A 26,550-nucleotide genomic window follows, 5' to 3' on the forward strand; every position below is an offset into this window, starting at 1 on the left:
AATGGCGGCAGATTAGGAAAAGGGGAGGTGCAACGAGACCTGGGTGTCATGGTACATCAGTCATTGAAAGTTGGCATGCAGGTACAGCAGGTGGTGAAGAAGGCAAATGGCATGTTGGCCTTCATAGCTAGGGGATTTGAGTATAGGAGCAGAGAGGTCTTACTGCACTTGGTGAGGCCTCACCTGGAATATTGTGTTAAGTTTTGGTCTCCTAATCTGAGGAAGGACGTTCTTGCTATTGAGGGAGTGCAGCCAAGGTTCACCAGACTGATTCCTGGGATGGCGGGACTGACGTATGAGGAGAGATTGGATCGACTGGGCCTGTATTCACTGGAGTTTAGAAGAATGAGAGGGGATCTCATCGAAAGATATGAAATTCTGACGGGACTGGACAGGTTAGATACAGGAAGAATGTTCCCGATGTTGGGGAAGTCCAGAACCAGGGGTCACAGTCTAAGGATAAGGAGTAAGCCATTTCGGACCGATATGAGGAGAAACTTCTTCACTCAGAGAGTTGTTAACCTCTGGAATTCTCTACCACAGAAAATTGTTGATGCCAGTTCGTTGGATATATTCAAGAGGGCGTTAGATATAGCCTTGATGGCTAAAGGGATCAAGGGGTACGGAGAGAAAGCAGGAAAGGGGTATTGAAGTGAATGATTAGACATGATCTTATTGAATGGTGGTACAGGCTCGAAGGGCCGAATGGCCTACTCCTGCACCTATTTTCTGTGTTTCTATGTCTCTATCTATACGCTTGCGTTAACTGCCTTACGTACAATCTTCCTCGCAATAAATATGCTCCCTCATTACTGGGATACCTACAATCCTTCTCAAGTGATCGGTTCGAGTTGGTGTAGGCTCCAAGAGTCGACTGGCCTGGTCGACACCTCCCTTGGTTCCTTTTTAAGACTCCTGCCATAGCAATCCTTTGTTCTGTTCCTATATACTGTATAGCATGCTTCTTCCTCGTGATAGCTTGGTGTCCAGTTTGGACAGAATAACATACTCCTTTTGCTGGTTGGCCAATTCTGAAATTATAGGCATGATGTTTGCCTGTCCAGATGCTGTTATCAAAGTTTTTGCACTCATTACCAAGGTTCTTGCACTTGTTTGAAACAATGTTCTCTGCACATCTTCCTGATGTTTGCACATCATTTTATTGCGCCGCCCCACTATCCCCCTTTCTCAGCAGTCTCGAGCACAAGCCTTCACGAGGAAAATGTTGAGGTGAGGGGCGAGTGTTGAGGTAGGGGGATATTGCCGGGAGGAGGAGAACGTTGAGGTCGGCCGGGGAGATCGGGGGGGGGCAGGGGGGAAGAGCATGGAGGTGGGGGGAGATCGGGGGTTGTGAGATCGGGGGAGTCAGCAACCATGGAACTGGAAGCAGGTTTACTTGTTGGACCAGGGTGAAACACGCCTGCTCCTACTGGCCCACAAGCAGTGCTGTAAATGTATTTACCTTATGGATCTGGCCCTTCTTGCCTCCTTTTACCTACCGGGTTTCCTGAGGTCAGGGAAATCCAGCCAAAATGGGTTAAAAAATAAAATGGAGGCAGGCACGTAGCCTCCTTAAAAGCTGTTACTGACCAACCCGCCTTCAGAGAGCAGATTGGTTGCCCGCCCCACATACCGCCTCTCATTAAAACTGTAAGTAGGTGGGTTGGGATCGTCCTTTTTCAAATTTTAACTTCTCACCTGAACCAAATCCATCCTTGGGGGTTAAAATGATCCCCATTCTTTCCATTACAGAACATGGACCAAAAAAATTCTATAAATATCTATGTCAAAATGTTAAATTATTAAATAGACTTAGAACAGTGCATGGAGCAATAGAACATGTAATTCACAGTATGCTTACAAAGAGCTTTTTAATGCCAATAATTCTTCTGTTACCCTCTTGGGGTGAATGAGTAAACTGCAATTTGGATTTTGATCAGTTTTGTTTTATTATTAATCATCATAGGCAGTCCCTCGGAATCGAGGAAGACTTGCTTCTACTCTTAAAATGAGTTCTTAGGTGGCTGAACAGTCCAATACGAGAACCACAGTCCGTGTCACAGTCGTTGAGGGAAAGGATGGGTGGGACAGGTTTGCCGCACTCTCTGCTGCCTGCGCTTGATTTCTGCATGCTTTCGGCGATGAGACTCGAGAGCATTAAACAGAATGGTTGAATTCACACAATGTGTGGAGTTACACCAGCGAGTTTTAAATAATAGAAGAAAGAAGTTAGATACATTCATGTAATTAATTGGAATGAAAGGATGACATGGAAATGTGCTGACAACATATGTTGTGCACGGTTAACATTTCATGAAGTCTATTGTGTAACATCTTGTTTCATCTCCAGTGTTCAATAGACAGTTTAATGGCCTTAAATAATGGAGGACTAAATAATGAGAGAGATGCATGTTGTTTCGGTCCTGCCTGAAGGTTTGTTCCAAGTTAAATATAAATCTTTGACTGGATTGCTGTTTTAGTTGCGCTCCAAGTTTGATCCTTTCCTTTGCTGGTTTATAAATCATGTAATTTGGAGTCTAAAAGCCACACATTACATTATAAACTATATCTAAAAATAGGAAACCTTAAATATACTGTTACAGTACTATTTGATGTTTCTTTCTATAAATGCTTGTGGTTTTAATAATGTGAATGTACAGTTTGTTCTTCATAAAAACCTTGCATTGCACATTTTGATCTGCCACACATACTAATACCATATTATGACTTTTTGAGTCATATCAGGATTTTTGTTGTGTATAGTAAATATATCTTACAGACTGAGTGAAAGGCTGTTCATAATGTATGTCTCTTGCTCTGATTGTTTATAGTGCCCAGCATTCATTTTTACTGCTGTATTGCTGGTTAATGGTCATGTTTTTAATTTAGAGAAGGAACATTAGCACAGATGCCAATTCATTCCTACTTCATTTGCATTGTATGATCAACAGGATTGGTTGGATATGAGGACTGTTTTGCTTATGACCATGATGTTCCAATTAAGAGCCTTCAGCTGCAAGTACCAAAGGAATCAGACGAGAACATATATTAACATAGTACCTCCTACTGAAAACAGCTTTTCAATTAAAGGAGCAGTGCACCTCGGGCTGAACTTGTGTATAGTAGAATCATTAATAATGTATTTCAGTTATACAGATTCAATCTATGCACATTCACTAAACTAAAACAAACTCAGTGCCATTTAGAAGGAAACAAAGGAGAATAGAGGGACAGTCCTGCTTCACAGTCAGAAGCACTGTTTAAAAAAAAATTGACAGGGATGCACTGTAGTTGTCTGCTCCTGCCCCTTTAATACATTTCCTATCTTCTGTCGTGTTGAATTGTACAGGGACAAATTCAATAGCCTCCCTATTTGGGACTACCATGGTGCCCAACCCCACAAGAGTGTACAAGCTGCAGAACCAGCTGGACCCGGGTCACCATAAGTTTAAAAACAATGTTTGAAGACAGATTTCCTTCCCATTTTTCTTTGCTCTGGTTTCTCCAGGCTGTGCACAAACTGTGCTGAGATGGCTGTGTGGTACTCCAATGCCACTTCGAAGTGACTGGGAGGGAGGGAAGGAAGGGTACAAGTGAGAGTAATAAGGGACATTACTCCTCTGACACTTCTCTTTCTGTGGGGACAGATTTGTTTGTCAACCTCTGTCCTGCAGCCAATGTGATTGAAATGGGGAACTTTGGTGGAACGGGTGATTGGATGGTATAAGTGTTGTTACTTTTAGCAAACTATAACATCTACTTTTGTTTTCCTATATTTGTTGCTGGGATGATAAAAGACTGAAGGAAGGAAACAAAATGAGGCCCAAGATGCTGCTTCTGTAAAATTCTGCAGTACACTGCCCTGTGGCTGTTTAATTCTTTAAATTAAAAAAAAATATTGTTTCTGCTTACATATAAACAGAAAATGCTGGAAATACTCAGTGGGTCAGGCGGCATCTGTGGAGAGAGAAACAGAGTTCATGTTTCAGGTCTGCGACCCTTCGTCAGAACTGGAAAAAGTTAGAGCTGTAGCAGGTTTTAAGCAAGTACAAAGATAGATAAAGGGGGGAGGGGAGGAAAGAACAAAAGTGGAGATCTGTGGTAGAATGGAAGACAGGAGTGATTTAAATGACAAACTGGATGATGGTGCCAGAGAAAGGGTGCGGTAATGGGACAAGTAAAGAAACAAAAAATGGTTCTAGAGGAGATGTAAATGGTAATTGCAGAATCATTACCGGCTACTGCTGTCCGAAGAAATGGCAGCAGTGGTTATGATCTGAAATGCTGAGTCCAGAAGGCTGTAAAGTGCCGAATCATTTTTGCTTAATTTACATCGTATGTGACCATACCTCCATTTACTTCTCATGCTTTCCAATCATCCTTTTTGCATACATTTGATTTTCGAGTGATTTTCTTTATGACTCCTCAATTAATTAGTTTCCTGATCTGAAGTTGCTTTATTTGCATGTGTGAGATTTTTTTAAGCATGTGTTATATCCTCAGTCTTACTGGGGCTGAAATTCCCCCCTCCATAAGCTTTATTACCGCCTCTCATAGGTGAGGCCTTACCGACCAGGGGCAGATGGATGGGCCGACCCGTCCAAAATTGCCCCCGGACCGGAAAGGGCGGGAACGGATTTATGCTCCCCCTGTTTTCCCGCCGGGTCGGGCACGCGCTGACCCCTTACCGACGGGCGTCGACCCCCTTTCCGCCCCTCGCGCGGTATTGCCCCGTGGGTACAGCGCCACTGCTGGTCGGTGCCACTGGCAGCTTTTCCTGGCGGGGAGCTGTCTGTGGCTGGGTGGTGCCTCTGCCCTTAAAGGGGAGGTCGCATTGCCGGCGACTCCGTTATATTTATTTTTGTCGGCCGACTGCCAGGTTGGGCCGACAATTATGCCCCCAGGTTCAGTTGGGCCACCAATAGGCAGCCTGGCACCCCTTCTTTGTGCCAGGCCGCTGGCCCAGCCAAAACCCTCCCTGGTGGCCCAGTGTTTGTCACTAAAGTGGCTGAAGAGTTTGCAGTGGCCCTCCGCTTTAACTAAAGGGGAGGGACGGTGTGATCGTCAGTGTGGCATGTCTCATGGCAACGCTTTCTAAATACTGAAGAAAGCATTAGAAGTTCCCATGACTGATCTGCATCAGTAGAGATCTGTTACTCGCTGCATTTCATAAATAGATTATTTATGGAATTTAAGATAAATGATCTAAATGTACTTTAAACATATCACAATACCTTAATAATAAAAAAAAACTCTTCCCCCTCTAAAAGATCTCCTGGAGAAATCACGTGTTGTCAAGCAGCCGAGAGATGAACGGAATTTCCACATCTTTTATCAGCTGTTGTCCGGTGGCTCCGAGGATTTGCTGAGTAAGTGCAACTTTTGAAAGTGGATGGGTCATGAGTTTGCAATATCTGTGCACTAAAGACCTCTGCAGTGTGTACATGTACATCAAGGGACTAACCAGAAGCTTTGTTCCGTTGATGATGACAACAACAACAGCAGCTTGCACTTAGAAAGTGCCTTTAATGTAGTAAAAATGTCCCCAGGCACTTCACGAGTGTTATCAGACAAAATTTGTCACTAAGCCACATAAAGATATATTAGGAGAGGTGACCAAAAGCTTTGTCAAAGAGGTAGGTTTTAAGGAGCATCTTAAAGGTGGAGAGAGATGTAGAGAGACTGAGAGGTGTAGGGAGGGAATACCAGAGCTTAAGGTTCTGAAGACATGGCTGCCAATGTTGGAGCGATGGAAATTGGGGATATGCAAGGGGCCAGAATTGGAGGAGGACAGAGATCTCGGAGGGCTGTAGGGCTGGAGTAGGTTACAGAGATGGGGATGAGCGAGGCCATGGAGGGATTTGGACACAAGAATGAGAATTTTTAAATCGCGGCATTGTCGCACCGGGAGCCACTGTAGGTCAGCGAACACAGGTGAATGGGACTTGGTGCAATCTAGGATACAGGTAGCAGAGTAATTTATTATGTCGTTCAGATAAGGGACAGTAGCAGCATGGTTACAAAATTGGCTAAGTGACAGGAAATGGAGAGTAGTGGTGAATGGTTGTTTTACGGACTGGAGGAATGTATACAGTGGCGTTCCTCAGGGGTCGGTTAAGTGGATGGTAGTAAACATATGGGGCCCAAGTTTCCGCCCTCCGGAAAAACAGCGCATCTCCATTAGGTGCGCTGGCTTTCTGGAATAAAAAGGGTGCTGAAAACTTACCTTGTGATTCTCCGGTCTCCTCGGGACGTCTTCGTGCTCGGCGTGGCGCAGCACAAGGGGTTGGGGGCAGAGCCAGGTCCCGGCACTGAAAACAGTGCCAGGACCTCTGCACATGCGCACAAGAGTCTGCCCGCATGTGCAGTAGCTCCTCACCCCCGAGGCTGCGTGGGAGGGGCCCGACCCTAGTCCTGGCCGAATGAGCTCCCTGGCCGAAGATCGGGACTCTGGACTCCCTTCTGTTCAGCTCCCTCCCTCCCTTCCCTCCCTCCCGTTCAGCTCCCTCCCTCCCATCACTCCCTCCCGTTCAGCTCCCCGACCCCTCCCTCCCTCCCGTTCAGCTTTCCCCCCCTCCCTCCACATCGTCGGCGGGGCCCACCCGCCCGGCATCTCGCTGGGGGCGGGCCCTGCCTAAAGTGTCAGCGGCGGCGGCCCAGCCCGGCCCATTCAGCCTCTTCCCCCCCCGCCCCCCTCCCCCTCCCTCCCTCCCCCTCCTCTCCTCCACCTCCTGTCCCTTCCTCTCTCCTCCTCTCCCTCCTTCCCCCCCAGCCCCTCCTCTCCCTTCCTCCCTCCCCTCTCCCCCCTCTCTTCCGCCACCCCTAGCAGTCAAAAATCATAGACACTGACAGAGACAGAGAGACACTGGGGGTCCCATCCCAACACACCGTTGGAGGGCTCTCGGTTCTGCAGTAGGTGAGTAGAAACGTAATTTTTTATTGATTGATTTTTCAATTTTTTCAATTTTTTTGATTGATTTATTGGTTGATTTATTGATTTATTTATCATTGATTATTGATGATGGCTCTTTATTTGTAAAAGTGAAGTGTTTAATATTTTTAAACTTCCCTCCCCCCATCTCTCGTTCCCTACGCCTGATTTATAAGTGTAGGCAAGGTTTTTCTGAGCGTACAAAAATCTACACTTACTCCATTCTAAGTTAGTTTGGAGTAAGTTTTCGCTGCCTAAACTTGCAAAATAGGCGTTAGTGGCTGGACACGCCCCCTTTTGAAAAAAAACCTGTTCTAAAATAAAACTATTCAAACTCACTAGAACTGGAGCAAACTAAATGCTGAGAATTGCAATTTCTCAGACTCTTCATTCTAAACTAGTTGCTCCAAAAAAAGGAGCAACTCAGGCCAAAACTTAAACTTCCGAAAAAAACAAGTTCCACACAAAAGATTGCTAGTTGAGCTCAAAGTTGTGGTGATTAAGGGGAAAACTTTCAGAAAGGATAAGAAATTGCCCAAAGGGTAGAAACCAACAGATACTAGTTAGAAGAGGGAAGTAGTGGGTGGATTCCCCAGGGCTCGGTGCTGTGATCGCTGTGGTTTCTAATTTACATCAATGAGTTGGACTCAAAATCTTAATGTAAATTGGTCAAATTTGCAAATGATGCCAAACTAGAAGAGGCAGTCAAATTGAAATGACAGAAATAGTGTTTGTGTGCGTGGGTAGAACAATACCAGGTGATATTTAATGTAGACAAACGCGAAGTACTGCACATAGCAAGTAAAAATGGGCAACACGTGTATTCCAGTTCATTGGAAGCTCTTGAAGACACTGACACTGATATTCTATCCATTGAAACGGGTAGAGAATTGTGATCAACGCCCAGTGATTTTATGATAAACGGCCCATTGTGTGCAAGGCCCCACTGTGCATGGGTTCTCAGAGAACTCCTCAAAATTGAAAATCAAGGATTGATATTTCATTTTTTTAAATGGCCTAATCTGTTTGCACTGCCACCTTTAATGCACATCTGTAACACCAAAATCTCTCTGCTGCTCTACTCCAATTAAAATCACATAACTTAAAGTCTATTTCCTTCCCTATTCTTAATTCCAAAATCTATTACTTCATATCAATCTGCATTAAACTACATCTGCACCCATTTACCCGTCCTGCTAGCCTATGAGTCTTCCTGTAGTTCTTGAACCTGGGACCTCATTGGCCTGGATGACTCATCTCCACACTGCAGTGAATTTAGCAATGAAGCCATCAGGAAATATCCGTTTACTTTAGCATATTCTCTCCCTAATGAAGAAGCCAAGATTTTGAACTTGCATTTTACGGCAATGAGAGTTGTAACCCTTTTGTGTTTGTGCATTGCACCACATAGCAGAATCTCTGACCATCATTTTACAATCATCTGTGGTGCCGGAGAACTGGAGGACTACTAATGTGGTACCTTTGTTTAAAAAGGGAGAAAGGGATAGACCGAGTAATTACAGGCCAGTCAGCCTAACCTCAGTGATGTGAAAATTATTGGAAAAAATTCTGAGGGACAGGATAAATCTTCATTTAGAAATACATGGATTAATCAAGGACAGTCAGCATGGATTTGTTAAGGGAAGGTCGTGTCTGACTAACTTGATTCCATTTTTTGAGGAGGTAACATGGAGAGTCGATGAGGGTTGTGCATTTAATGCAGTGTATATGGATTTTAGCAAGGCTTTTGATAAGAACTCACATGGCAGACTGGTCAGGAGAGTAAAAACCCATGGGATCCAGGGCAAAGTGGCAAGTTGGATCCAAAATTGGCTCAGAGGCAGGAAGCAAAGGGTCATGGTTGATGGGTGTTTTTGGATTGGAAGGCTGTTTCCAGTGGGGTTCCACAGGGCTCAGTACTCGGTCCCTTGTTTTTGTAGTATATATCAATGAATGTAGGGAGTACAATTAAGAACTTTTCAGATGATAAGTTTGCAGATGATACTAAAATCGGCTGTGTGGTTGATAATGAGGAAGAAAGCTGCAGACTACAGGAAGATATCAATGAACTGGTCAGGTGGACAGAACAGTGGCAAATGGAATTCAATTCGGAGAAGTCTGAGCTAATGCATTTGGGGAGGGCTAACAAGGCAAGGGAATACACATTAAATGATAGGACACTGAGAAGAGTAGAGGAACAAAGGGACCTTGGAGTGCATGTCCACAGATCCCTGAAGGTAGCAGGCCAGGTAGATAAATTGGTTAGAAAGGCATACAGAATACTTGCCTTTATTAGCCGAGGTATAGAATTCAAGAGCAGGGGGGTTATGCTTGAACTGTATACAACACTGGTTAGGCTGCAGCTAGAGTACTGCATGCAGTCTAGTCACCACATTACAGGACAGATGTGATTGCACTAGAAAGGGTGTAGAGGAGATTTACAAGGATGTTGCCTGAACTGGAGAATATTAGCTATGAGGAAAGATTGGATAGGCTGTGTTTGTTTTCTTTGGAACAGAGGAGGCTTAGGGAGACCTTATTGAGGTGTATAAAATTATGAGGGGCCTGGATAGAAGGTATAGGGCGTGCCTATTTCCCTTAGCAGAGGGGTCAACAACCAGGGGGCATAGATTTAAAGTAATTGGTAGATGGTTTAGAGGAGATATGTGGGAAAATTTCTTCACCCAGAGGGTGGTGGGGGTCTGGAACTCATTGCCTGAAAGGGTGGTAGAGGCAGAACTGTACTTGAGGCGGAGGTGCGGCGAGTGATTGAGGCGGACGAGCGATAAGGGATCATGGTTGAGATTCGGTGGGTGATCGTAGCGGAGGTTTGGCGAATGTTTGGTGCGAAGATGTGGTGGGATATCGTGGCGGAGGAGTGGTGAGAGATCGTGGCTGAGGTGCGGCGAATGTTTGTGACGGAGGAGCGGCGAGAGATCGTGGCGGAGGTGCGGCAGATGAGGGTACGGGGCCCAGAAGAGCCAAGGGCCCAGGGGCAGCATGGGCCGGCCCACACTGCGATATGTGTACAGCAGAGCAGGTCTCCATTCATCCTGGTTAACTCTTGCCACTGGATAAAGGCCTAGCTCTGTTAAGCCCGTGTGGTGACTGATGTACAACTGTCACCACACATTAAAAAAATCCACGCATAGGCAACTTCCACCCCCCTCAATTGGAGTTCAGGACTGGAATATCGGGTCCTTCATTGAAACATCTGTGAACTCATATGGAAGCAAGTCATCCTCGTTCAAGGGACCACCTATGAGAGGCAGAAACCCTCACCACATTTTAAAATGTATTTGGATGTGCACTTGAAGTGCTGTAACCTACAAGGCTATGGACCAAGAGCTGGAAAGTGGGATTAGGCTGGATAGATTTTTGTTGGCCGGCGCGGACATGATGGCCGAAATGGCCTCCTTCCGTGCTGCAAATTTCTATGATTCTATGATTTGAGTACCAATAAGCATTCTTTCTTGATTGTTTCTTTGGGGCAATCCCATCATATGCGATTGGTGGGCATATTCCAACATAGACCTGTTGCTATCACTAATTAGCATTTGTAACCACAATAGTATATGAGCTGTGCTATGCAGAAGTACAATCTCGGTTTAGGCGGGCTTCAAACTGCATTTTCCATGTTGTTTGGCATAACGATTGATGCCAATCTATTTGTTACGATGTCTAATGGTACCATTAATCTCTTTGTGTAACAACCACAACAACTTGCATTGATATAGTGTCGTTAACACAGAAAGCAGTACAAGGAGCTTTAGAGAAAAGAATGGGAGAGAAGAACCTCTGGAAACCCTCTTCACAGGAGTGCTCCATGAACAAGAATATTCAGTGTCCCTTCATTGGTAGTGTCAGAGTTCTGTGTCAGTAGCCCATGACTTGGTAGTCCTGGACCTGGGCCAACACTCACAATACAAGCCACGTCTGTCAGGCCAACTGCTGGGCAGTGATATGTACTTAATCCTGTGTGCATTAGTAATAAATTCAAAGCCCAGAAATGTACGGATTCACTGCAGTGAGACTAAAACTAACTGTATTTAACTACAACTTAGAGGTTTACACTATTCAATGGTGTCCCACAATGTCCCTCTAAGCAAAGCTGTTGGAAAGCTTTATGTTGGCATCAGCAGCTCCTGAGGCCAACATTCATGCACCGATTCCTTAGGGCCAATTTTAGGGCCTTCTGCCTGGTGTAAATGGCCTAAAAATAATGCTCCTGCCACTACCACCTTAGATGGGGTCCTGAGATAGGCAACTAGAGCCTGTTTTAGGTGGAAAGTCGTTGTAATATGTAAATCAGGGTCCTATGACGTACATAGGACTCCAACTATAATTTTGACGTACAAATGGGCAGAGCATACGCCACCGACTTTTGTACCAGGTGTTGAGTGGTTAACCAGTTCCTTAAAGGGATCGCTGGAAACCACACAGAAAACAACCTAGGATTTTTTTTTGTGAGACTAGGATGACAAGAATGCTCCTCTTGGGCCCAGAAAATAACTCTGGCCTGCTGCCTCCCAGGAGTGAGTGGGCGGACAACATTCCGCCTGCTTCCCACCAACCGTTGCCACTTTCAAGATTTTTCCACCAGAAATGGCATTGATCATAAAATACATTCCCACCTCTATGCTCCAGACCTCCAATATTGTTGTCGAATACAGTAGGAAAAGGCCACTTCGACGCTGAGAGAAACAGACTTTGGCAATTAAAAAAAATTAACTCCTTACAAAATATGTAGATTTTCTGCATGGCATTGCTGACCAATGTTTGTTTTGCAAAGTGCTGCAACAATTTCCCTCCTGCGCCCCACTTGAGGTGAACCCCCAGTACCCACTCAATAAGATATGAATTACTCCGCCCCCAGGTAATGGGCTGGCTCAGGGTTACAGGAGAGGAGCAAGCAGAAGAAGGAATGCCAAACTGAAAATCTGCTGTCATTTGCAGCAACAAAGCAAATCAAAGTCTGAATGTCAATGATTTAAATGGAGGAACAGAATTCGAGGATCCTCAACCATTACAATATGGGGCTGATTTGTCATCAGAACAGATACAGCCATTAACCAAGGATTATTATTCATTCATCTTCCTTACATGCTTGGTTTCAAGTAATTCCTCTACACCAAATTCCCTGATCTGATATCAGCACTCGCTGGTTAAACACAAAGGGCCTGAATTTCATCAGCCGACCGCCGTGTTTCTCGGCGGTATTTCCTTGTTTTGGGCGGTGTTTCATCGATGGGAATTTCGTCAAAGCCTTATGCCGGTGGTTTCGAAATATCGCTGGGGAGCGGACCGCTGGCGTGCAACGCTGGGAAAACCGCTCCCGCCCGAGTTTAGTAGGAGCGGTGATCCGTACTTCTTGAAAATAAAACGCCCAGTCGGAGGGGCATTTCGATGGATGGTAGGTATGAAACCCTTCAAAAAAAGGTATGTGGACGGATGTTAAAAAATTATTTTGCAGCGATTCAGTGGAATAGGGTCCTGTGAATGTTTACCAATGTTTTATTTTTTATTTATTTAAAAAAAAAATGTTATCGTGTTTCCCCCCCTCCCTAGGCCCGACTCTAGTCTTGGACTTAATTTGACCAGGGTCGTGTTTATTGCCGAGAATCCACGTGCAATGCCCATCTTTTCCGCCGGGCATTTAAAAAAAAAAAAATTTTCATCAATTTTCCGCCAGCGTTAATTGCAGAATCTTAGCGGTTTTTTAGGCAGTAAACGGGCGGTGGCGCTCTTTGTTCAATTTCTAGCCCAAAGATCCATAAGAATGTGTAGGGTGCAGAAAGCACAAGCACATTAACATTGATCTGCCCCAAGTTTCTCACTGATTTATCCTTACACATTTTCTCCCTCAACCTCTCTACACAGTGACTCCTCATCCTCTGTGATATCAATATTCATCTCTGCTGTTCTTGCCCTCTCTCCTCTGAATTCACTGACCTACTGTCCTCCCTAAATCTCTCTCTCCATCTAAGTTCTCCTGCCCCTACTTATGGTAACCCTGTGGATCTTGCCATTTCCTGTACCCAACCTACTCCCATAGTTACTATCACGGAGAAGGCCATCGCTGACCAGTTCATTGTCCGTCACCTCCCACATTCCCCTACCCACTTCTAATACCACCTCCTTCTGTGTCTGTCCCTAGCAAAAATGACTTCTCTCCACCCCCACCCCACCCCAAATCGCAAGTTCTAAAATCCAACTGCCTAGGCTTTGGCCCTGTTTTTGCAACTGTTGACCTGTTTAACCAGTCCCTCATATCCGCCTTTGATGCCCTTGTGCCCTGCAAATCCTTAGTTCTCTCCCGCTGTATGATAACCAATTTGTCCCTCAGATCCAAGGGGCGCAGATTGAGGATATCGGATGCATAACTAGTTTAACCATCCATAGCTAGTTCTGTCGGGCCTTGCTCTCTCCTGCCAAAGCTGCTCACCACTTCAAGGTCATCCTGGAGAGCAACAATAACCCCCAGCTTCATTTCATCACTGCCAATCATGTCCTTAAACCCCTCTCCCCTGCTCCTCCACCCTCACCAAATGTGACAAACTCATAGACTTCTTTATCACTAAGACTGAGACCATCTGTTCAGCTACGTCAGCTGCTTCCTTCCCCCCCCCCCCCCACCCCCCTTTCCCTTGCAACTTAAGCCAAACTTACCCCTGCCCTAGCTGAACCCATTACAGTATCCAGTTCACAGAACAAGACATTTCCATCATTACAGCCCCAGGTTACACTGCTGCATTAATAGATATTGGACAGTAAAGGTAAACTCCTTATCATAAGGGACATCAAATCTGCTTTAAAAAAAAGAGACCAGAGACCCTAAACTCAAATGAGTATCTAAAGCAACCCAAAATTTGTGAGGCTGCCATCAGCTGGTGCCGACTGTGCGATGTCCACATGACAAGTGAAGAATACTGTGATAATGTAAATGCTTTGAAATGTTGGTATTTTATTGATGTTGTATTATATTAATTTTTCTCTTCCAGAACGATTGAAGCTTGAGCGGGATTTCAAACAATATAACTACCTGGGCCTGGATTCGGCTGAAGTGAATGGAATGGATGATGCTGCTAATTTCAGAACAGTCAAAGTAAGATGTTTGGGATTGAGGGTTAAAGTCCAGAATTTTATTGGTGGAAATATTATAACTTTATTATATAATTATTTCATTGGAATAATATATACACAAGGCAGCAATCTCACTGAAGAGTTCAGATGAACTGTGAGAACAAAGTCCTGAAATCCTTCCTATATTTTATATATATTCTAACTATCAATTTCTATGTATATGATATCTCCTGTAGCATTCCATACAGTAAGTTGATGAATAGAGTCACTCTCTTACCTGTCTCTGCTTCCATCATGTTGCTGTTTCTCTCTGTCTCTCCTCTACTGCTGCTTTCCCCATAACTCTCCCTATTGTTTCCCTCTCTGTCCTCTTTTACTTCTCTTTGTTTTTATTTGCTCTCCTTTCAGTTGGAAGGTGGGACATGGTCTGGCATTGTGTAGCAGTGGAAGGAGTCATCAACAGCTGTAGGCAGCATGTGAGAATGAGGGTTGTGGGGCAAATGTAGCCCTTGGTGACTCCCTTCCCAGCACCTCCCCTAACCACTTGTGTTCTGCCAAACCCCTTGATCCCATTGTGTCCCCATCTCTTCACCTTTCCACCACCCTTTCCCTATCTTGCCATCTCCATATCCCATCATTACCCTTAATTCTTCCCCTATCTACCCTATATCCCTTTCTATCTTGTTTCCCTCAGAGGCTTTATATGTTTTTAAAATTCAATTTGTTTTTTTAAAACCCTCTTACCCGAGGGTTGTTGCGATGCTAGCAGTGACCCATTCTTGCACTTTGCCAGTGGGCTCAAATCTCCACACTGACTCCGCCATCATAAGGCCCAAGGCCCAGCAACTAGGATGCCTTGGGGTTCAGGCTTAAGGAATGTACTCGCACTCCTTGCGCACCGCGCCTACATTTCTAGGCCTTTGTCTCCCTCTCCCCACTGTTAGAATTGTGTTAGAAATTAGAATCTTTGTCTCATAGGTGTAAGAAATTGGCATTGACCTTTTTTCCTAATTATTAGCAAATCACAGGTAAGGTCATTGGTGGGCTTCAAAATGCAACTTTTTTCTGAAAATTGAAATAACATTAAATAAATAAAGACACTTTCTCTCCCCTCTTTCTCTCTCTCGCTCTCTCTCTCTCTCTGACCCTTGTTTCTCACTCTCTGACCTGAATATGTATATGTGTGGGTCTGTCTGTCTCTCCTTCAGCTTAATACATTGTCTTGACTTCATAGAACATGAAACAAAAGCTATAGCAGATGCATAATCAGAGCACTGTCATTAGACAGGCAGTGGGCAGGACACCTATAATATTGTTGCGAGGCTTAATCCATTTTCCTGGTCCTGCCTCTCCCTAATATGCACAGCAAGCTGCCAGTGCTAAAGGATAGTTTGTTGACTGGGGGAGGGGGAAATCCGGCTCCTCTGTGTAGCCAAGCACAAAGTTTCTTATTAAAGGGGATGATGTACTCCTGGGTGAGGCGGGGTCACCGAGGGCCTGGCAATGGATGGAAAGAATTTTGTGGGGCCAGCAGGGCTTCACAATGGCTCAGGCCTCATGCTATTATCGGCGGGCAAGTGGCAGGAAGGCTTCACCTGTTATTGTGTGCCTCAAGTTGAAGTCGGCCCTGTTGTCTCATGCCATTTGTACATTTCCACTGGTGCTTTATAACTGCGCATTCAAATCATTTCTTGAATACGGCAGTGGAAACAATACTAATTAACCGAGTCAGTCTTTAGGCTGAGTGTTTACAGTGAACTCACATCTACCTCAAATGTACTCATTTGCAGACGCTGAATTGTGTGATCACTCAGCAGCAGGTGATGTAAGCAGACTGAACTGGTTTAGACTCGCTCTGCTTTTACTGATGAAGGTACATGGAAATTTTAACACGTCCAACCTGATCATTCAGGGAAAACATATTGCAATGCCAAGAAACAGGTCTCGGGTAGTCACACGAAGGAGAGCTGGTTTGTTCTGTGCTAGCTTTCAGTTTGATAAATTTAGCTTTTAAATCACCGAAGCCGAGAAGCAACAGGCAATTTAAAAAAAAAACAAGAGCATGTTTTTTCCAGTATGTACTTCAACTGACAGTGCATCTTGAAATGTTAATAGTAACAATAGGCTGCACAAACCTACGTTGGTTGTAAGTACTCACAGATCTGAAGGAAAATAAGGTGTACGGTCACATAAAACAGATCCAGCACAGCAGAAGTAATATAAACTGAAATTGCTGGAAATACTCAGCAGGTCAGGTAGCATCTGTGGAGAGAGAAACAAAGTTAAATTTACAGCAAATGTAATCATTTCTCCATTTTAATTTGAGATTGTTGTGTATTGAGTGTTGCTTAATTGCCACTGCAACCGTCTGTGAGCAAGCTACAAGATTTCAAAGGAATGTCAGCTCCAAAATAAATTGAGAGGTGTCCCACTTCTGCAGTGAAATAAAACTGGGCCCATTAGTTTGAAATTCCTGATCATAAAAGACTGCTTGTAAAATAAACACTTCTGTTGAAGTGCTCAGGAAGCCACTGTGGGGAAAATGCAGTTGGAACCCCATCCGTCACACTCAGTGGCACAGTCCCTGAGGGTATTAATCACCACCACATCCCATAAACACTCATCGTTCAAGCTCAAGTACAGTCATTGCAACTGATTTTTAAAAACTGGAGAGTGACAGTGATTATTATTTCTTATTTCATCTCTGTAATTTTCTCCAAAATGTCTTCTCCATCTTTCTCTCCTGAAAGCATCAACTCCTCGCTGAGCTCCACGCAGGTGCACTGCCATTAGTGATCGGAGCAGCAATCCCGGCCAGCTTTCCGCTCACTAACTGGAGTGTAGTGGTTCAAGAAGGTGGCCCACCACCACTTTCCCAAGGGAAAGTAGGGATAGGCAATAAATGCTGGCCTTGCCAATGATGCCCATGTCCTGAGAATGAATAATAATAAAAAAAGAAAAACCAGGTGATCTGAGAGCAATTGTCATTATTACCCCAGCTAAAATCAGCACAGAATAGAGATCAAACATGGGAACTCCATGGTTTGCATGGCTTAGTACCCACTGGATAAATACCCTGAACTATTAGCGGGAGCTCCCAACTCTTTGTTCTTTATCAAGTTTATCAGCTCTGCATGTGCTACGTTATCCAAAATAATAATAGATTTAAAAATTTAGCTTTAAAATATATTTCTACAAACTAACTCCTTTAAACAATAAATGTCTTAGAGATAACAGTATCATACAACACAGAGGAGACCATTATGCCCATCATGCCTGTGTTGGCTCTTTGAAAGAGCTATCCAATTAGTCCCACTCTTTCTTCATACCCCTGCAAGTTTTGCAATATACTCAAAATTCAACATGTTGTAAAAAATGCAAACCCCCGCCACTATTTGTAAATAAAAATCCTTACTGAATATAAATGCGAGTTTGCATTGTATAATTTATTAAGGGTCTTCTATTCCATTTAGTTGGTCAATCGTGTGATTGATGACAATAAATAAGGGGGACTAAGTATTGCCGAACCAGAAATAAACTCTAATAATATGAACTCTCTATGCAAAGTTCAACTGTCTTATAAAATGTTCTATAGAGATTTGTTTGCTGATTTAATTTTGGTTTGTTTCCAGCACTTAGGGCTAGAAATTCGATTTTTGGTGAAAGTGGTATTTTTTTCACCAAAAATACCGCTTTCACTCCACTACCGCTACTAGGCCTAAAATTCAAGCTTCAATCGAGAAAAATCGGTGTTGCATGAGGATTCGTGGCGCAAACCATAAATTTTCTGCAACTTTCCTCCAAGGCCGAAACCGCTGCGAGAGAGGCCTTGGGAGCAGGGAAAACACCCCCCAAAAATTGCAAAAAGCAAAAAATAAAAAATCACAAAACAGTCACAAGGAACTTAACTAGCGAATCGCCGCAAAAGAATGAAAGAATAAAAAATTTAAGTTACCTTTTTTTACAGGTCTTCAGACTGCAAATGTAACACCCCTATTTTAGGGCCCAATTTTGGCCAACCTGTTTTTTTTGGCGCACTGACTCTTTATGCGCCGACTTTATGCGCTGGAAAGGGCGGCAAAAAACTTTCTTAGTATCCTGGTCCCTCTGCCGAGTGTCCATGGGGAGTGGGGGGGCAGAGCTACAGCCCTGCGCTGAAAACACCGCTGGCAGCTGTCGCATGTACAGTGGAGTCTGTGTGCATGCTCCTCGCCATCACAGAGTGTTCTGCAAAATGTCAGCAGGACCCGATGTTCGCCACCCCTAGCCGTGGCCGAATGGTCGCCCGCATCTGAGTGCAGCCCAGGCTGCCAGAACACTACCCGAGATGCCGCTGAGCCCAGCCTTTCCTCTCCCTTCCTCCGCCCTCCCCCCACCTCCCTTCCGATGCCGCTGAGCCCAGCCTTTCCTCTCCCTTCCTCCGCCCTCCCCCCACCTCCCTTCCGATGCCGCTGAGCCCAGCCTTTCCTCTCCCTTCCTTCGCCCCCCCCCTCCCTTCCGATGCCGCTGAGCCCAGCCTTTCCTCTCCCTTCCTTCGCCCCCCCCCCTCCCTTCCGATGCCGCTGAGCCCAGCCTTTCCTCTCCCTCCCTCCCTCGCACCCCCAGCCTCCCGATGTGTCTTTGCCGGCCGCCCCTATCCCACACCGAATGGCCGGCCCGCTGCCTTCCCCGCCCAAGGTAGGATTTACTTCAAATATATAATTGTTAATCAATTGTTAACCGGAGTTCTTTATTTTTATTTAGTTATTTTAACTTTTATTTGGAATGTTTGCTGCTTGGTGCTTGGGTGCAGCTCCTTACTTACTTACCTGCGCTGACTTCTTAACTGCCTGCAGTGTTTTTCAGAGCTGGCCACATAAACTGACCTAAGTCAATTTGGTGTAAGTTTTAGCTGGCCAAAGAGGCATAAATGACCAAAACCGGTGTAAGTGTCTGGGAACGCCCCATTTTGAAAAAAAAACTGAATTAAAAAAAATCGTACCTAACTAAGTTACTCTAGAGCAAGTTTATTGGGGAAAATTGGTTTTTTTAACTTACGTCAGAAAAACCAACTTACTCCAAAAAAATTGAGGCAAGTCATGGCCAAAATTGGGCCCTTAAAAAGGAGGCAAACAAAAAGCAGGAAACTATACAGTTAGCCTAACATCTGTGGTTGGGAAAATGTTGGAGTCCATTATTAAAGAAGCAGTAGCAGGATATTTGGCAAAGCATAATTCGGTCAGGCAGAGTCAGCATTGATTTATGAAGGGGAAATCATGTTTGACAAATTTGCTGGAATTCTTTGAGGATGTAACGAACAGGGTGGATAAAGGGAAACCAGTGGATGTGATGTATTTGGATTTCCAGAAGGCATTTGACAAGGTGCTACATAAGAACATAAGAAATAGGAACAGGAATAGGCCATACGGCCCCTCGAGCCTGCTCCGCCATTCAATAAGATCATGGCTGATCCGATCATGGACTCAGCTCCACTTCTCCGCCCGCTCCCCATAACCCCTTATCCCCTTATTGTTTAAGAAACTGTCTATTTCTGTCTTAAATTTATTCAATGTCCCAGCTTTCACAGCTCTCTGAGGCAGCAAATTCCACAGATTTACAACCCTCTGATAGAAGAAATTTCTCCTCATCTCTGCTTTAAATGGGCGGCCCCTTATGCTAAGACCATGCCGTCTAGTTCTAGTCTCCCCCATCAGTGAGAAACATCCTCTCTGCATCCACCTTGTCAAGCCCCCTCATAATCTTATACATTTCGATAAGATCACCTCTCATTCTTCTGAATTCTAATGAGTAGAGGCCCAACCTACTCAACCATTCTTTATAAGTCAACCCCTCATCCCCAGAATCAACCTAGTGAACCTTCACTGAACTGCCTCCAAAGCAAGCATATCCTTTCATAAGTATGGAAACCAAAACTGGACGCAGTATACCAGGTGTGGCCCCACCAATACCTTATACAGCTGTAGCAAGACTTCCCTGCTTTTATACTCCATCCCCTTTGCAATAAAGGCTAAGATACCATTGGCCTTCCTGATCACTTGCTGTACCTGCATACTATCCTTTTGTGTTTCATGCACAAGTACCCCCATGTTCCGCTTTACTGCGGCACTTTGCAATCTTTCTCCATTTAAATAATAATTTGCTCTTTGATTTTTTTCTGCCAAAGTGTATGACCACACACGTTCCAACATTATACTCCATCTGCTAAATTTTTGCCCACTCACTTAGCCTGTCTATGTCCTTTTGCAGATTTTTTGTGTCCTCCTCACACATTGCTTTTCATCCCATCTTTGTATCATCGGCAAACTTGGCTACGTTACACTCAGTCCCTTCTTCCAAGTCGTTAATATAGATTGTAAATAGTTGGGGATCCAGCACTAATCCCTGCAGCACCCCACTAGTTACTGGTTGCCAACCAGAGAATGAACCATTTATCCTGACTCTCTGTTTTCTGTTAGTTAGCCAATCCTCTATCCATGTTAATATATAACCCTCAACCCCGAGAACATAAAAGGTTGCTGCACAAGATAAAATTTCATTTACAATCTATTTACAATCTATATTAATGACTGAGTGTAACGTAGCCACGTTTGCTGACAATACAAAGATGGGAGAAAAAGCAATGTGTGAGGAGGACACAAAAAATCTGCAAAAGGACATAGACAGGCTAAGTGTGTGGGCAAAAATTTGGCAGATGGAGTATAATGTTGAAAAGTGTGAGGTCATGCACTTTGGCAGAAAAAAATCAAAGAGCAAGTTATTATTTAAATGGAGAAAGATTGCAAAGTGCTGCAATACAGTGGGACCTGGGGGTACTTGTGCATGAAACACAAAAGGTTAGTATGCAGGTACAGCAAGTGATCAGGAAGGCCAATGGAATCTTGGCCTTTATTGCAAAGGGGATGGAGTATAAAAGCAGTGAAGTCTTGCTCCAGTTATACAGGGTATTGGTGAGGCCACACTTGGAATACTGTGTACAGTTTTGGTTTCCATATTTACGAAAGGATATATTTGCTTTGAAGGCAGTTCAGAGAAGGTCCACAAGGTTGATCCCGGGGATGAGTGGGTTGACTTATGAGGAAAGGTTGAGTAGGTTGGGCCTCTACTCATTGGAATTCAGAAGAATGAGAGGTGATCTTATCAAAACGTATACGATTATGAGGGGGCTTGACAAGGTGGACGCAGAGAGGATGTTTCCACTGATAGGGGAGACTAGAACTAGAGGGCATAATCTTAGAATAAGGGGCTGCCCATTTAAAACTGAAATGAGGAGGAATTTCTTCTCTCAGACGGTTATAAATCTGTGGAATTCGCTGTCTCAGAGAGCTGTGGAAACTGGGACATTGAATACATTTAAGACAGAGATAGACAGTTTCTTAACTGATAAGGGAATAAGGGGTTATGGGGAGCAGACAGAGAAGTGGACCTGAGTCCATGATCGGATCAGCCATGATCGTATTAAATGGCAGAGGAGGCTCGAGGAGTTGTATGGCCTACTCTTGCTCCTATTTCTTATGTTCTTATGTTCTTACCGCTACTTCAAAGGCTGCAACGCAGCTTTTTACCTGCCGTTTTTTTAAATCCGAAATTCGGGTGCACTGTGAGCCAAATTTTTGGTGAAAGCGATATTTCGAGCTTTGCATGGTGGCAGTCCGCTCCCCAGTGGTACTTAAAAAACCGCTGCTGCAAGACTTCCCGAATTTCCTGCTGCACTGTTTTTCGCCCAAAACGGCGAAATATCGCCAAAAAGAATGGGCTTCAGTTTTGGTGTTCATTGGGTCTCACTAATGGCATTTCCACATACTCCCCTTCCTCCATTCTTATTAAATTCTAGCTTAAAATAATTCCCAGAGCTTTTTATTTATTGGTTAACTTTTGTTTGGAACATTGTGATGTTTTTTCCAGCAGTAATAGACATTACTGGTTTATGCTGTATCGATCACGAGAAAGGTTGAATTTAGGATGGGGCAACTGTAGGAATCTGTGTCCTCGGCTCACTGTTGGCGTTGCAGAGGAAGGCAGCAACAGCAGTTTTAGAATTTTCTGATTCTGGTAATGTCAGTGTATTGATTCGATAATGCTGAGCAGTACAGAATACTTTATCTTTGTGTGATGCTCTGTATTGTGGAAAAAAACATCTGTACATGAACTGCTTCAGGGTCGCCATGTAGGTGATCAGATGTAATTGAATACATTGTGTGCCAAGAATGTGGTGAGGAGTTCGGGTAGGAAGCACTATGTGGCAGAAGAAAGAGATCAGAAGAGTGCAGGTCCACATGAAATACATGCCAAGACTTCCAACAAGTACAGCAAGTGACCATGAGGAGTAAGAAGAGCACAACTGAGTCAGTTATTCTCAGCCATGGGATGCTGACAATCGGTGAACAGCTGGCTTCAGAAGCCTTGGATTAGGTTAGGGGAAACCCAGCCATGGTTGTTGTCCTTGATCACTATCCTTGAAATCTGCTGGAATGTGGGAAATTGGATCCAAAGAAAGTAGTTAGAATGTGTAACGCTGCACCACAAGGAGTTTGGCATAGATTAATTTAAGGGGAGGCTAGATAAGTACATGATGGAGAAAGGAATAAAAGGATATGCTGATAGGATTAGATGAAGTAGGTTGGGTGGAGGCTTGTGTGGGGCATAGACCAGTTGGGCCGAATGGCCTGTTTTTGTGCTGTTAATTCTATGTAACATTAATCAATTGAAGAAAAGCACAGGTGTTCTCCCGGTACCGTTGCCAATATTTATCCCTCAGCCAACATCAGTAAAACAAATTATCTGGTCATTAATCTCATTGTTGCTTGTGGGATCTTGTACAGTGTTATTACAATAACTACGCTTCAAAAGTACTTAATTGGCTGTGAAGCACTTTGGGATCTCCTGAGGTCATGAAAGGTGTTGTATAAATGTGCTATATATCACTTATGCATGGTGATAATCAGTCTTTGGTTTTAGCTCTTTAATAGCTAGCATTCTAGTTGGCTATGAATGTTTGGTGGGCTAATTGTAACAAAATGTTTGCAGACATATTGGGCTGGTTATGGCTGTCTGGATGGTATGTTGGTGTAAACAGGGTGGAATTAAACTGACCCCACTTCTACTCAGCATCCAGTCCCATCCATTAAAAGGAATTGCTTGCAGTCAACTCCAGAGTAGCTGGAAGAATCAAATTTACAAACTTCCAGATCCCACCTGCCCCCAATGCTCATTAGATGCCTGCAGCAGATTTCTCTTTGTTTCTAGTCCCCAAGGCCCATCACAAAACTGTGGTGAGTTATTTACAGCGAATGATTTTCAGGGTTAAAGTCGGTTCTTGGCAATTCCTGTCACCACCACCTGGCCCGACGGTGCATCCATACAGAAACAAGTTAAAATTCAAACCACAGTGCCTGAGACAGACGGCAGGTGATGGAAAGGAGAGGGGTGGGGGCAAACAAGGGCTGAAGGAGATGCAAAAAACAGGTGCAAAAAACAGATAAAAACAAAAATGTTACTTCCCTCCTCCCCCACCCTTGCTCACAATGTGACCGGTCCGTGAGATTGAGCCTCAGCACAATCTGGAGAGATGGAGTCACGGGTTTGAGCTGGAGCTGTGTGACCGTTCACACAGCAAGAGAGAGAATGAAAGAGAGGCAAGCAGTGAGACTCAAGAGTCAAACATACCTAATAATACTGGAAATAATACTGCAAATTAATCACTTAGATTAATTAATTAAAATTTGGTCCGTGGTCAGGGACAGGAGGGTGTGACTATGAGTGAGGCATGTATGGGGACCCAGGGGATAGCCATAGAGGAACCTCAGCCCTTGCTCTTGTCCAACAGGTACGAGATTCTTGCTCCCTGTGTGAACGAGAGCAGGGACTGCAGGGAGAATGAGCAAATTGACCACAGCACCCTGGTACAGGAGGCCATTCAAGTGCGGGGAGTAAAAAGAAATGTGGTAGCGGTAGGGAACGGTATAGTTAGGGGGATAGATATTGTTCTCTGCAGCCGAAAGCGTGAGTCCTGAAGGCTGTGTTGCCTGCCCGGTGCCAGGGTTAAGGATGTTTCCTCTGGACTGGAGAGCAACTTGGAGTGGGAGGGGAAAGATCCAGTTGTCGTGGTCCACATAGGTACCAACGATATAGGTAGGACAAACAAAGAGGTTCTGCTGAGGGAGTATTGAACAACTAGGGACTAAATTAAAAAGCAGAACCACAAGGGTAATAATCTCTGGATTATTACCTGAGCCACGAGCAAATTTGCATAGGTTAAACAGGATCAGAGAGATGAACGCGTGGCTCAAAGATTGGTGTGGGAGGAATGGGTTTCAATTCAAGGGGCACTGGCACCAGTACTGGGATAGGAGGGAGCTGTTCTGTTGGGACGGACTTCACTTGAACCAGGCTCGGACCAGTGTCCTGACAAATCAAATTACTAGGGCTGTAGATAGGGCTTTAACTAAATAGTGGGGGGGAGGGATCCGGTGAGCGGAAATTTAAAAAGTCAAAGAGAAAGGAGAAGGCAAAAGTGCAGGGTAGCGACAGGGGTAATGATAACCAGAGTGGGACAAGTAGGGACAGAGCGGATACACAGAAGACAATCTGACTGCACAAAGCATTTGTAACAAGATAGATGAGTTGATGGCACAAATACAAATAACTGGGTATGATCTGATTGCTATTACAGAGTAGTGACCAAGGCTGGGAGCTAAATATTATGGGGTATTTGCCATTTCGTAAGGATAGGCAGAAAGGAAAAGGAGGTGGGGTAGCTTACTTAATAAAGGATGAGATCAATGCAGTAGTAAAAAATTATATTGGCTCAGAAGTTTAAGATGTAGGATCAGTTTGGGTGGAGATAAGAAGTAATAAGGAAAATAAATCACTAGTGGGAGTGGTCTACAGGCCCCCAAACAGTAGCCACTCTGTGGCACAGGGTATAAATTAAGTAATAATGGAGGCTTCTAAGAAAGGTACGGCAATAATCATGGGCGATTTTAATCTTCATATTGATTGGACAAATCAAATTGGCAAAGGTAACCTTCAGGAAAAGTTCATAGAGTGTATGCGGGATGGTTTCTTGGAACATTACATTGTGGAACCAACCAGGGAGCAAACTATTTTAGATCTGGTAATGTGTAACAAGTCTGGATTAATTAATGATCTTGTAGTGAAGGATCATCTTGGGAAGAGTGATCATAGCATGGCAGAATTTCAAATTCAGTTTGAGGGTGAGAAAGCTCGGTCTCAAACGAGTGTCCTGAACTTTAAAAAGGCTGATAAATCCATAGGGCCTGATAGGCTGCATCCCAGAGTACTTAAGGAAGTACCTAGAAATAATGGATACATTGGTGACCATTTTCCAACATTCTATTGACTCTGGATCAGTTCCTATGGACTGGAGAGTAGCTAATGCAACACCACTTTTTTAAAAAGGAGGGAGAGAGAAAACGGGGAATTATAGACCGGTTAGCCTGACATTGGTGGTGGGGAAAATGTTGGAATCAATTATTAAAGATGAAATAGCAGCGCATTTGGAAAACGGTGATAGGATCGGTCCAAGTCAGCATGGATTTATGAAAGGGAAATCATGCTTCACAAATCTTCTAGAATTTTTTGAGGATGTAACTAGTAAAGTGGACAAGGGAGAACCAGTTGATGTGGTGTATTTGGACTTGTAAAAGGCTTTTGACAAGGTCCCACACAAGAGATTAGTGTGCAAAATTAAAGCACATGGTACTGGGGGTAATGTATTCATGTGGATTGAGAACTGGTTGGCAGACAGGAAACAGAGAGTCAGAATAAATGGGTCCTTTTCAGAATAGCAGTGACCAGTGGGGTGCTGCAGGGTTCAGTGCTGGGATCCCAGCTATTTACAATATACATCAATGATTTAGATGAAGAAATTGAATGTAATATCTCCAAGTTTGCAGATGACACTAAGCTGGGTGACAGTGTGAGCTGTGAGGAGGGTGCGAAGAGACTGCAGGGTGACTTGGACAGGTTAGGTGAGTGGGCAAATGCATGGCAGGTGCAGTATAATGTGGATAAATGTGAGGTTATCCACTTTGGTGCAAAAACAGGAAGACAGAATATTATCTGAATAGTGACAAACTAGGAAAAGGGGTGGTGCAACGAGACTTGGGTGTCATGGTACATCAGTCATTGAAGTTTGGCATGCAGGTACAGCAGGCGGTGAAGAAGGCAAATGGTATGTTGACCTTCATAGCGAGGGGATTTGAGTATAGGATCAGGGAGGTCTTACTGCAGTTGTACAGGGCCTTGGTGAGGCCACACCTGGAATACTGTGTTTAGTTTTGGTCCCCTAATCTGAGGAAGGATGTTTTTGCTATTGAGGGAGTGCAGCGAAGATTCACCAGATTGATTCCTGGGATGGCAGGACTGACATATGAGGAGAGACTGGATCAACTGGGCTTGTATCCACGAGTTTAGAAGAATGAGAGGGGATCTCATAGAAACATATAAAATTCTGACGGGATTGGACAGATTAGAGGCAGGAAGAATGTTCCCATTGCTGGGGAGTTCCAGAACCA

The 26,550-nt window shown here is 44.2% G+C and overlaps 1 protein-coding gene across 4 annotated transcripts in view; it reads left to right on the forward strand.

The window, feature by feature from the left end:
- Positions 1–26,550, forward strand: part of myo1b (myosin IB) — a 391,964-nt gene that overhangs the window by 246,589 nt on the left and 118,825 nt on the right. For all 4 annotated transcript variants that reach the window (XM_070875885.1, XM_070875887.1, XM_070875886.1 and 1 more), the window contains exons 8-9: positions 5,271–5,369; positions 13,933–14,036. In XM_070875885.1, coding sequence (XP_070731986.1) covers positions 5,271–5,369; positions 13,933–14,036 — 203 coding nt within the window. The remainder of the gene's footprint in view (positions 1–5,270; positions 5,370–13,932; positions 14,037–26,550) is intronic.

This window comes from Pristiophorus japonicus, chromosome 3 (assembly GCF_044704955.1).
Source record: "Pristiophorus japonicus isolate sPriJap1 chromosome 3, sPriJap1.hap1, whole genome shotgun sequence".
NCBI classification, from domain to species: Eukaryota; Metazoa; Chordata; class Chondrichthyes; family Pristiophoridae; genus Pristiophorus; species Pristiophorus japonicus.